This window comes from Nerophis ophidion, linkage group LG05, assembly GCF_033978795.1.
Source record: "Nerophis ophidion isolate RoL-2023_Sa linkage group LG05, RoL_Noph_v1.0, whole genome shotgun sequence".
Lineage (NCBI taxonomy): Eukaryota > Metazoa > Chordata > Actinopteri > Syngnathiformes > Syngnathidae > Nerophis > Nerophis ophidion.
The window spans coordinates 17,963,420-17,975,256 of NC_084615.1; the positions used below are offsets into that span (position 1 = coordinate 17,963,420).

Sequence of the window (11,837 nt, forward strand, 5' to 3'; positions counted from 1 at the left end):
AGCAGTTTTGTCTGTGTTTTCTTCCTATGAGCAGTTTTGTCTGTTTTATTCCTAGGAGGCACTAGAGCGCAATTTTAAGTTTTGGGGTTTGGTTTTTTATTAGATCGCAATTTCCGCCAGTCCTGATGTGTGTTTATAGTTTGGTGAGTTTTGAAGCAGTTTAAGGGGGTCAAATTACAGCTCAAAGAGGCAAAAATGAAATTTTTTAGGAGACCTTTGTTTTGAAGGGGGTTTTCCCAACTTCCTGTTGATTTTTGTTGAAGGATGTATGTTTATGAAATCTAGGTCTAAGTCAGACCTACATTGAGGTTTTTGTTTCATGTCTCTACGACATTCCTAGCGGACGTTACAAGCCGTTTTGTCTGTGTTTTTTTCCTAGGGGGCGCTAGAGCGCAATTTTCAGTTTTAATTTTTTATTTTTTATTAGATGGCAATTTTCATCAGTCCTGATGTGTGTGTAAAATTTGGTGAGTTTTGAAGCATGTTAAGGGGGTCAAATTACAGCTCAAAGAGGCGGCGGTAAAAATACAATAGAGTCCTCTGTCCCAAAGGGACATTCGGTCCCTAAAAAAGTCCAACACAAATCAAGGTGAAGTTTATTGCTCTCCAGCGAGACTCCAACTTGAAGCTCACCTGCTGGTTGAAAACATCCACACGCTCTGAAATACTGACTCTTGTCACTTGGGGTTGTGACGTCGTCGCTGTAAGACACAACTTGGAAGGCACGTTGTGTATTAATAAGACTGTAGCAGCAGGACACTCCAGTCCTTTAGTCCGTCCAGGTTTTGGGGGCTTCATGTGTTTAATGGCACTATACTTGCAGTGGAGGTCATGACAGTTTGTACAAAAGCCAAAAGCAGGGAAGTTGTCACGTTGTGTAAATGGTAAATAAAAACTTCCTTTTTTACTTATATTCAATTGAATGGACTGCAAAGACAAAATACTTAACATTCGAACTGGTAAACTTTGTTATTTTTTCGCAAATAATCATGAACTTGGAATTTAATGGCAGCAACACATTGCAAAAAATGCATTTTTACCAGTGTGTTACATGGCCTTTCCTTTTAACAACACTCAGTAAAGGTTTGGGAACTGAGGAGACACATTTTTGAAGTGGAATTTGTTCCCATTCTTGCTCGATGTACAGCTTAATTTTTTCAACAGTCTCCCCTCTCATATTTTAGCCACCATACATTTTCAACAGGCGGGCCAGGAAAGTACCCGCACTCTTTTACTATGAAGCCACGCAGTTGTACCACGCAGCATGTCATCGTCTTGCTGAAATAAGCAGGGGCGTCCATGATAATGTGGCTTGGATTGCTCCAAAACCTGTATGTACCTTTCAGCATTAATGGTGCCTTCACAGATGTGTAAGTTACCCATGCCTTGGCCACTAATACACCCCCATACCATCACACATGCCGCCTTTTACACTTTGCGTCTAAAAAATCCCGATGGTTCTTTTCCTCTTTGGTCCAGAGGTCACGACGTTCACAGTTTCCAAAAATAATCTGAAATGTGGACTCATCAGACCACAGAACACTTTTCCACTTTGCATCAGTCCATCTTAGATGAGCTCGGGGCCCAGCCAAGCCGGCGGCGTTTCTGGGTGTTGTTGACAAATGGTTTTCGCTTTGCATAGTAGAGTTTTAACTTGCATTTACAGATGTAGCGACCAACTGTACCTACTACACAGTGGTTTCCTGAAGTGTTCCGTAGCCCATGTGGTGATATCCTTTACACACTGATGTCGCTTTTTGATGCAGTACCGCCTGAGGGATTGAAGGTCAGGAGCATTCAATGTTACGTGCAGTGATTTCTCCAGATTCTCTGACACTTTTGATGATATTGCAGATCGTGGCTGTTGAAATCCCTAAATTCCTTGCAATATCTGGTTGAGTAATCCATCCATCCATCCATTTCTACCGCTTGTCTCTTTGGGGATCGCAGGGGGTGCTGGAGCCTATCTCAGCTGCATTCAGGCGGTAGGCCGGGTACATCCTGGACAAGTTGCCACCTCATCACACTAACACAGATAGAATGTTGTTCCTAAATTGATCAGGCATTTGTTGACAAAGTGGTGACCCTCGCCCCGCCCTTGTTTGTGAATGACTGAGCATTTCATGGAAGCTGCTTTGATACCCAATCATGGCACCCACCTGTTCCCAATTAGCCTGTTCACCTGTGGGATGTTCCAAATAAGTGTTTGATGAGCATTCCTCCACTTTCTCACTCTTTTTTGACACTTGTGCCAGCTTTTTTGAAACATGTTGCAGCTATCAAATTCTAATATTTGCAAAAACTAACAACGTTTACCCAGTGTGAACGATAAAAATCTTGTCTTGCAGTCTATTCAATAATAACACAATAATATATGTATAATACATTTTAAAATATAAGTTGAAAAGGATTTTAAAATCATTGTATTCTCTTTTTATTTACTATTCACACAACGTGACACCTTCACTGCTTTTGTGTTTTGTAAAGCAGGTTAGGAGGTAGAAATTTGCTCCCGGCATGTGTAACTTATGATTTAGTGTCATGAATCGTGCAGGTGTGTTACGAAATTGGACAATATCCAAACAGATTAAAATGCTTGGCGAGAACATCAAATACAGTGAGGGTACATTTGTGGACTGAATGGTTTCTATAATCTTGATGACATTGGCACTACGAGAGTGGCAAACAAAATAAATAAAAATAAAGTTAAGAGTGCAACCTCTCTAAAAAAGGGTCAATCAAAAATTACCCTTATTGGCTGTTGTACCTAATGAAGTGTCCGGCTCCTAATAGGACCTCATTGGGTGGTGTACCTAATGAAGTGTCCGGCTCCTAATAGGACCTCATTGGGTGGTGTACCTAATGAAATGTCCTGCTCCCAATAGGACCTCATTGGGTGGTGTACCTAATGAAATGTCCTGCTCCCAATAGGACCTCATTGGGTGGTGTACCTAATGAAGTGTCCCGCTGCCAGTATGATATTATCTGGTAGTGTACCTAATGAAGTGTCCAGCTCCCAATAGGACCTCATTGGGTGGTGTACCTAATGAAGTGTCCGGTTCCCAATAGGACCTTATTGGGTGGTGTACCTAATGAAGTGTCCGGCTCCCAATAGGACTTCATTGGGTGGTGTACTAATGAAGTGTCCCGCTGCCAGTATGACCTTATTGGGTGGTGTACATAATGAAGTTTCCAGCTCCCAATAGGACCTCATTGGGTGGTGTTCCTAATGAAGTGTCCAGCTCATAGTAGGACCTCATTGGTTGGTGTACCTAATGAAGTGTCTTCCACAAACCTTCATTTATGAGAGCTTTTCACCAGCCGGTCCCAAAAGTCTTCGGTCTGCCCCGCCCCCGCCCCGTAGTTCCTCAGGTAGCGCTTGGCCTCCCGCAGCTCGGCAGGACCCAGGCTCTGGTCCACGCCCGGCGCCGGCTGGTAGCTGAGTGGCGACACGATGTAGCCGTTGTGGTAGAGGCAGGCCTGCTTGCAGAGCTCGAAGCAGGCGAATAGGAGGCCGAAGTAGGGAAGGATCTGGCGGGGAAAGGAAGGACACGTCAAAAGTCCGCCTGGTGTGCAACGACCACCTTGACATTTGCAGCTGAAACCGGAGAGGCGGGTATGCTGTTCCCCGGACTGCCCGCTCACCTCGCTCGTGATATTGCTGCTATTAATTACCCACTCTGCATTGTTTCACCTCACATGTAGGCCAAGGGTGACCCACAGAAGTCTACAAAAAGGTGTGACGAGGACCACAGAACAGAGGAAAGCGGTAAATTGTGATTATGTCAATATTTCAAACTGTACTGCCCACTTTAATGTTGCAATCAGGAACACCCGGAATTTTGAGCGTCAAAGATTACAACGCTCAAGTAAGTCGTTTTTTTTGCACTTTCTCCATGATAAAAACGACTTACTTGAGTGTTGTAATGTTTGACGCTCATAATTCCGGGTGTTCCTGAATGCAACGTTAAAGTCACCAGTACATTTTAAAATTGTTGCAATTATTATGACCATTTTTGGTTCTTTCTTATTTTCTAAAGTACTACATATTTATTTATTTAATCATTGAAACATTTAAATTATTTGACGGCTCAAAATGAATGTTACAAAATAAAAAGGCTTTGTTTTTATTGTTTTGGACAGTACTAAAACTGCAAACATGAGTAAGTTTTGGACAGTACTAAAACTGCAAACATGGGTAAGTTTTGGACAGTACTAAAGTTGCAAACATGAGTAAGTTTTGGACAGTACTAAAACTGCAAACAAGAGTAATTTTTGGACAGTACTAAAACTGCAAACATTAGTTAGTTTTGGACAGTACTAAAACTGCAAAAAAGAGTAAGTTTTGGACAGTACTAAAACTGCAAACAAGAGTAAGTTTTGGACAGTACTAAAACTGCAAACATGAGTTAGTTTTGGACAGTACTAAAACTGCAACATAAGTAAGTTTTGGACAGTACTAAAACTATAAACATGAATAGGTTTTGGACAGTACTAAAACAGCAAACATGAGTAAGTTTTGGAAAGTACTAAAACTATAAACATGAATTGGTTTTGGACAGTACTAAAACTGCAAACATGAGTAAGTTTTGGAAAGTACTAAAACTGCGAAAATTAGTAACTTTTAGATAGTACTAAAACTGCAAACATGAGTAAGTTTTGGAAAGTACTAAAGCTGAAAACAAGAGTAAGTTTTGGACAGTACTAAAACTGCAAACATGAGTAAGTTTTGGACAGTACTAAAACTGCAAACATAAGTAAGTTTTGGAGAGTACTAAAACTGCAAACATGAGTGAGTTTTGGACAGTACTAAAACTGCAAACATGAGTGAGTTTTGGACAGTACTAAAACTGCAAACATGAGTGAGTTTTGGACAGTACTAAAACTGCAAACATGAGTGAGTTTTGGACAGTACTAAAACTGCAAACATGAGTAAGTTTTGGACAGTACTAAAGTTGCAAACATGATTACATTTTGGACAGTAGTAAAACTGCAAACATGAGTACGTTTTGGACAGTACTAAAACTGCAAACATGAGTAAGTTTTGGACAGTACTAAAACTGCAAACATGAGTAAGTTCTGGACAGTACTAAAACTGCAAACACGAGTAAGTTTTGGACAGTACTAAAACTGTAAACACAAGTAAGTTTTGGACAGAGGGAAAGTTGCAAACATGAGTAAGTTTTGAACACTACTAAAACTGCAAACATGAGTAAGTTTTGGACAGTACTAAAACTGCAAACATGAGTAAGTTTTGGACAGTACTAAAAACTGCAAACATGAGTAAGTTTTGGACAGTACTAAAACTGCAAAAAAGAGTAAGTTTTGGACAGTACTAAAACTGCAAACATGAGTAAGTTTTGTACCGTACTAAAACTGCAAACATGAGTAAGTTTTGGACAGTACTAAAACTGCAAACATGAGTAAGTTTTGGACAGTACTAAAACTGCAAATATGAGTAAGTTTTGGACAGTACTAAAACTGCAAAAAAGAGTAAGTTTTGGACAGTACTAAAACTGCAAACATGAGTAAGTTTTGGACAGTACTAAAACTGCAAACACGAGTAAGTTTTGGACAGTACTAAAACTGCAAACATGAGTAAGTTCTGGACAGTACTAAAACTGCAAACACGAGTAAGTTTTGGACAGTACTAAAACTGTAAACACAAGTAAGTTTTCGACAGAATGAAAGTTGCAAACATGAGTAAGTTTTGAACAGTACTAAAACTGCAAACATGAGTAAGTTTTGGACAGTACTAAAACTGCAAACATGAGTAAGTTTTGGACAGTACTAAAACTGCAAACATAAGTAAGTTTTGGACAGTACTAAAACTGCAAACATGAGTAAGTTTTGGACAGTACTAAAACTACAAACAAGAGTATGTTTTGGACAGTACTAAAACTACAAACACGAGTAAGTTTTGGACAGTACTAAAACTGCAAACATGAGTAAGTTTTGGACAGTACTAAAACTGCAAAAAAGAGTAAGTTTTGGACAGTACTAAAACTGCAAACATGAGTAAGTTTTGTACCGTACTAAAACTGCAAACATGAGTAAGTTTTGTACCGTACTAAAACTGCAAACATGAGTAAGTTTTGGACAGTACTAAAACTGCAAACATGAGTAAGTTTTGGACAGTACTAAAACTGCAAAAAAGAGTAAGTTTTGGACAGTACTAAAACTGCAAAAAAGAGTAAGTTTTGGACAGTACTAAAACTGCAAACATGAGTAAGTTTTGGACAGTAATAAAACTGCAAACATGAGTAAGTTCTGGACAGTACTAAAACTGCAAACACGAGTAAGTTTTGGACAGTACTAAAACTAAACACAAGTAAGTTTTCGACAGAATGAAAGTTGCAAACATGAGAAAGTTTTGAACAGTACTAAAACTGCAAACATGAGTAAGTTTTGGACAGTACTAAAACTGCAAACATGAGTAAGTTTTGGACAGTACTAAAACTGCAAACATAAGTAAGTTTTGGACAGTACTAAAACTGCAAACATGAGTAAGCTTTGGACAGTACTAAAACTACAAACACGAGTATGTTTTGGACAGTACTAAAACTACAAACACGAGTAAGTTTTGGACAGTACTAAAGTTGCAAACATGAGTAAGTTTTGGACAGTACTAAAACTGCAAACATGAGTAAGTTTTGGACAGTACTAAAACTGCAAACATGAGTAAGTTTTGGACAGTACTAAAACCGCAAACAGGAGTACGTTTTGGACAGTACTAAAACCGCAAACATGAGTAAGTTCTGGACAGTACTAAAACTGCAAACACGAGTAAGTTTTGGACAGTACTAAAACTGTAAACACAAGTAAGTTTTGGACAGAATGAAAGTTGCAAACATGAGTAAGTTTTGGACAGTACTAAAACTACAAACATGAGTAAAGTTTTGGACAGTACTAAAGTTGCAAACATGAGTAAGTTTTGGACAGTACTAAAACTGCAAACATGAGTAAGTTCTGGACAGTACTAAAACTGCAAACATGAGTAAGTTTTGAACAGTACTAAAACTGCAAACATGAGTAAGTTTTGGACAGTACTAAAAACTGCAAACATGAGTAAGTTTTTGGACAGTACTAAAACTGCAAACATGAGCAAGTTTTGGACAGTACTAAAACTGCAAACACGAGTAAGTTTTGGACAGTACTAAAACTACAAACAAGAGTATGTTTTGGACAGTACTAAAACTACAAACACGAGTAAGTTTTGGACAGTACTAAAACTGCAAACATGAGTAAGTTTTGGACAGTACTAAAACTGCAAAAAAGAGTAAGTTTTGGACAGTACTAAAACTGCAAACATGAGTAAGTTTTGTACCGTACTAAAACTGCAAACATGAGTAAGTTTTGTACCGTACTAAAACTGCAAACATGAGTAAGTTTTGGACAGTACTAAAACTGCAAAAAAGAGTAAGTTTTGGACAGTACTAAAACTGCAAAAAAAGAGTAAGTTTTGGACAGTACTAAAACTGTAAAAAAGAGTAAGTTTTGGACAGTACTAAAACTGCAAACATGTGTAAGTTTTGGACAGTACTAAAACTGCAAACATGAGTAAGTTCTGGACAGTACTAAAACTGCAAACATGAGTAAGTTTTGGACAGTACTAAAACTGCAAACATGAGTAAGTTTTGGACAGTACTAAAACTGCAAACATAAGTAAGTTTTGGACAGTACTAAAACTGCAAACATGAGTAAGTTTTGGACAGTACTAAAACTACAAACACGAGTATGTTTTGGACAGTACTAAAACTACAAACACGAGTAAGTTTTGGACAGTACTAAAGTTGCAAACATGAGTAAGTTTTGGACAGTACTAAAACTGCAAACATGAGTAAGTTTTGGACAGTACTAAAACTGCAAACATGAGTAAGTTTTGGACAGTACTAAAACCGCAAACATGAGTACGTTTTGGACAGTACTAAAACCGCAAACATGAGTAAGTTCTGGACAGTACTAAAACTGCAAACACGAGTAAGTTTTGGACAGTACTAAAACTGTAAACACAAGTAAGTTTTGGACAGAATGAAAGTTGCAAACATGAGTAAGTTTTGGACAGTACTAAAACTACAAACATGAGTAAGTTTTGGACAGTACTAAAGTTGCAAACATGAGTAAGTTTTGGACAGTACTAAAACTGCAAACATGAGTAAGTTCTGGACAGTACTAAAACTGCAAACATGAGTAAGTTTTGAACAGTACTAAAACTGCAAACATGAGTAAGTTTTGGACAGTACTAAAACTGCAAACATGAGTAAGTTTTGGACAGTACTAAAACTGCAAAAAAGAGTAAGTTTTGGACAGTACTAAAGTTGCAAACAAGAGTAAGTTTTGGACAGTACTAAAACTGCAAACATGAGTACGTTTTGTACAGTACTAAAACTGCAAACATGAGTAAGTTTTGGACAGTACTAAAGTTGCAAACATGATTACATTTTGGACAGTATTAAAACTGCAAACATGAGTAAGTTTTGGACAGTAGTAAAACTGCAAACATGAGCAAGTTTTGGACAGTACTAAAACTGCAAACACGAGTAAGTTTTGGACAGTACTAAAACTGCAAACATGAGTAAGTTCTGGACAGTACTAAAACAGCAAACACGAGTAAGTTTTGGACAGTACTAAAACTGTAAACACAAGTAAGTTTTCGACAGAATGAAAGTTGCAAACATGAGTAAGTTTTGAACAGTACTAAAACTGCAAACATGAGTAAGTTTTGGACAGTACTAAAACTACAAACATGAGTAAGTTTTGGACAGTACTAAAGTTGCAAACATGAGTAAGTTTTGGACAGTACTAAAACTGCAAACATGAGTAAGTTTTGGACAGTACTAAAACTGCAAACAAGAGAAAGTTTTGGACAGTACTAAAGTTGCAAACATGAGAAAGTTTTGGACAGTACTAAAACTGCAAACATGAGAAAGTTTTGGACAGTACTAAAACTGCAAACATGAGAAAGTTTTGGACAGTACTAAAACTGCAAACATGAGTAAGTTTTGGACGGTACTAAAACTGCAAAAAAGAGTAAGTTTTGGACAGTACTAAAACTGCAAACATGAGTACGTTTTTGACAGTACTAAAACCGCAAACATGAGTACGTTTTGGACAGTATTAAAGTTGCAAACAAGAGTAAGTTTTGGACAGTACTAAAACTGCAAACATGAGTAAGTTTTAGACAGTACTAAAACTGCAAACATGAGTAAGTTTTGGACAGTAGTAAAGTTGCAAACATGAGTAAGTTTTAGACAGTACTAAAACTGCAAACATGAGTAAGTTTTGGACAGTACTAAAACTGCAAACATGAGTAAGTTTTGGACAGTACTAAAACTGCAAACATGAGTAAGTTTTGGACGGTACTAAAACTGCAAAAAAGAGTAAGTTTTGGACAGTACTAAAACTGCAAACATGAGTACGTTTTGTACAGTACTAAAACCGCAAACATGAGTACGTTTTGGACAGTACTAAAACCGCAAACATGAGTACGTTTTGGACAGTACTAAAGTTGCAAACAAGAGTACGTTTTGGACAGTACTAAAACTGCAAACATGAGTAAGTTTTGTACAGTACTAAAACTGCAAACATGAGTAAGTTTTGGACAGTACTAAAACTGCAAACATAAGTAAGTTTTGGACAGTACTAAAACTGCAAACATGAGTAAGTTTTGGACAGTACTAAAACTGTAAATATGAGTAAGTTTTGGACAGTACTAAAACTGCAAAAAATAGTAAGTTTTGGACAGTACTAAAACTGCAAAAAAGAGTAAGTTTTGGACAGTACTAAAACTGCAAACATGAGTACGTTTTGTACAGTACTAAAACCGCAAACATGAGTACGTTTTGGACAGTACTAAAACCGCAAACATGAGTACGTTTTGGACAGTACTAAAATTGCAAACAAGAGTAAGTTTTGGACAGTACTAAAACTGCAAACATGAGTAAGTTTTAGACAGTACTAAAACTGCAAACATGAGTAAGTTTTGGACAGTAGTAAAGTTGCAAACATGAGTAAGTTTTAGACAGTACTAAAACTGCAAACATGAGTAAGTTTTGGACAGTACTAAAACTGCAAACATGAGTAAGTTTTGGACAGTACTAAAACTGCAAATATGAGTAAGTTTTGGACAGTACTAAAACTGCAAAAAAGAGTAAATTTTGGACAGTACTAAAACTGCAAACATGAGTAAGTTTTGGACAGCACTAAAACTGCAAACATGAGTACGTTTTGTACAGTACTAAAACCGCAAACATGAGTACGTTTTGGACAGTAAGTACTAAAACCGCAAACATGAATACGTTTTGGACAGTACTAAAGTTGCAAACAAGAGTAAGTTTTGGACAGTACTAAAACTGCAAACATGAGTAAGTTTTAGACAGTACTAAAACTGCAAACATGAGTAAGTTTTGGACAGTAGTAAAGTTGCAAACATGAGTAAGTTTTAGACAGTACTAAAACTGCAAACATGAGTAAGTTTTGGACAGTACTAAAACTGCAAACATGAGTAAGTTTTGGACAGTACTAAAACAGCAAACATGAGTAAGTTGTATACCTTTATGGTGCTGGCCGTCAGGCCACTCCAGAGTGAGAAGATGCCCTTATTCTTCACCACTTGAACAAAACAGTCGGTAACACCACTAAAATGCACATCGACGCCACCAAAATGGGGGAGACAGGAACTCTGCGCCTGCAAAAGAAAGACTTGCACATTTAGCAACTACAACGTCTCTTCTTGCCCACTTCTCATTCTGATGATGCAACATAGCACTTCCTGCTGGGAAACTCTGCAAGATTGTATTTACAGAGTCAGCGACACAAGTTCAAGTCTTGCAGGGGCTTTAAACGCCTCATTGACAAGCACTGCTCTGCTAAATGTGCACGCTGCGAACCCTCCTGAACAAGTCATTACTTTAGCTCTTTTATATATCTCTATCCATCTCTATCGATAGATATCTATCAAGAGATATGTCTATCGACAGATATCGATATCTCGATAGCTCTATCGACAGATATCGATATCTCGATAGCTCTATCGACGGATATCGATATCTCGATGGCTCTATCGACGGATATCGATAGCTCTATCGACGGATATCGATAGCTCTATCGACGGATATCGATAGCTCTATCGACAGATATCGATAGCTCTATCGACAGATATCGATAGCTCTATCGACAGGTATCGATAGCTCTATCGACAGATATCGATAGCTCTATCGACAGATATCGATAGCTCTATCGACAGATATCGATAGCTCTATCGACAGATATCGATAGGTCTATCGACAGATATCAATATCTCGATAGCTCTATAGACAGATATCGGTATCACGATAGCTCTATAGACAGATATCGGTATCTCGATAGCTCTATCGACAGATATCGATATCACGATAGCTCTATCAACAGATATCGATATCACAATAGCTCTATCAACGGATAATATCTTGATAGCTTGACAGAAAACGATATCTCGATCGCTCTATCGACAAATATCGATATCTCGATCGACAGATATCAATATCTCGATAACTTTATCCACAGATATCACGATAGCTCTATCGACAGATATCGATATCACGATAGCTCTATCGACAGATATCCATATCACGGTAGCTCTATCGACAGATATCCATATCACGATAGCTCTATCGATGGATAACGATATATTGATAGCTCTATCGACATATTTCGACATCTCGATCGCTCTATCGACAGATTTCGACATCTCGATAGGTCTATCAACAGATAACAATATCTCAATAGCTCTATCGACATATTTCGACATCTCGATCGCTCTATCGACAGATTTCGACATCTCGATAGGTCTATCAACA

General features: G+C 37.9%; 1 protein-coding gene across 1 annotated transcript in view; it reads right to left on the reverse strand.

The window, feature by feature from the left end:
* Positions 1-584: 584 nt before the first annotated feature.
* slc25a43 (solute carrier family 25 member 43) overlaps positions 585-11,837 on the reverse strand; it is a 29,215-nt gene continuing 17,962 nt past the window's right edge. Inside the window, exons 4-5 of the mRNA XM_061900259.1 lie at positions 10,553-10,687; positions 585-3,531 (exon numbers count right to left, since the gene is read on the reverse strand). Of these exons, the coding sequence (XP_061756243.1) occupies positions 3,298-3,531; positions 10,553-10,687 (369 nt within the window). The 3' untranslated portion in view covers positions 585-3,297. The remainder of the gene's footprint in view (positions 3,532-10,552; positions 10,688-11,837) is intronic.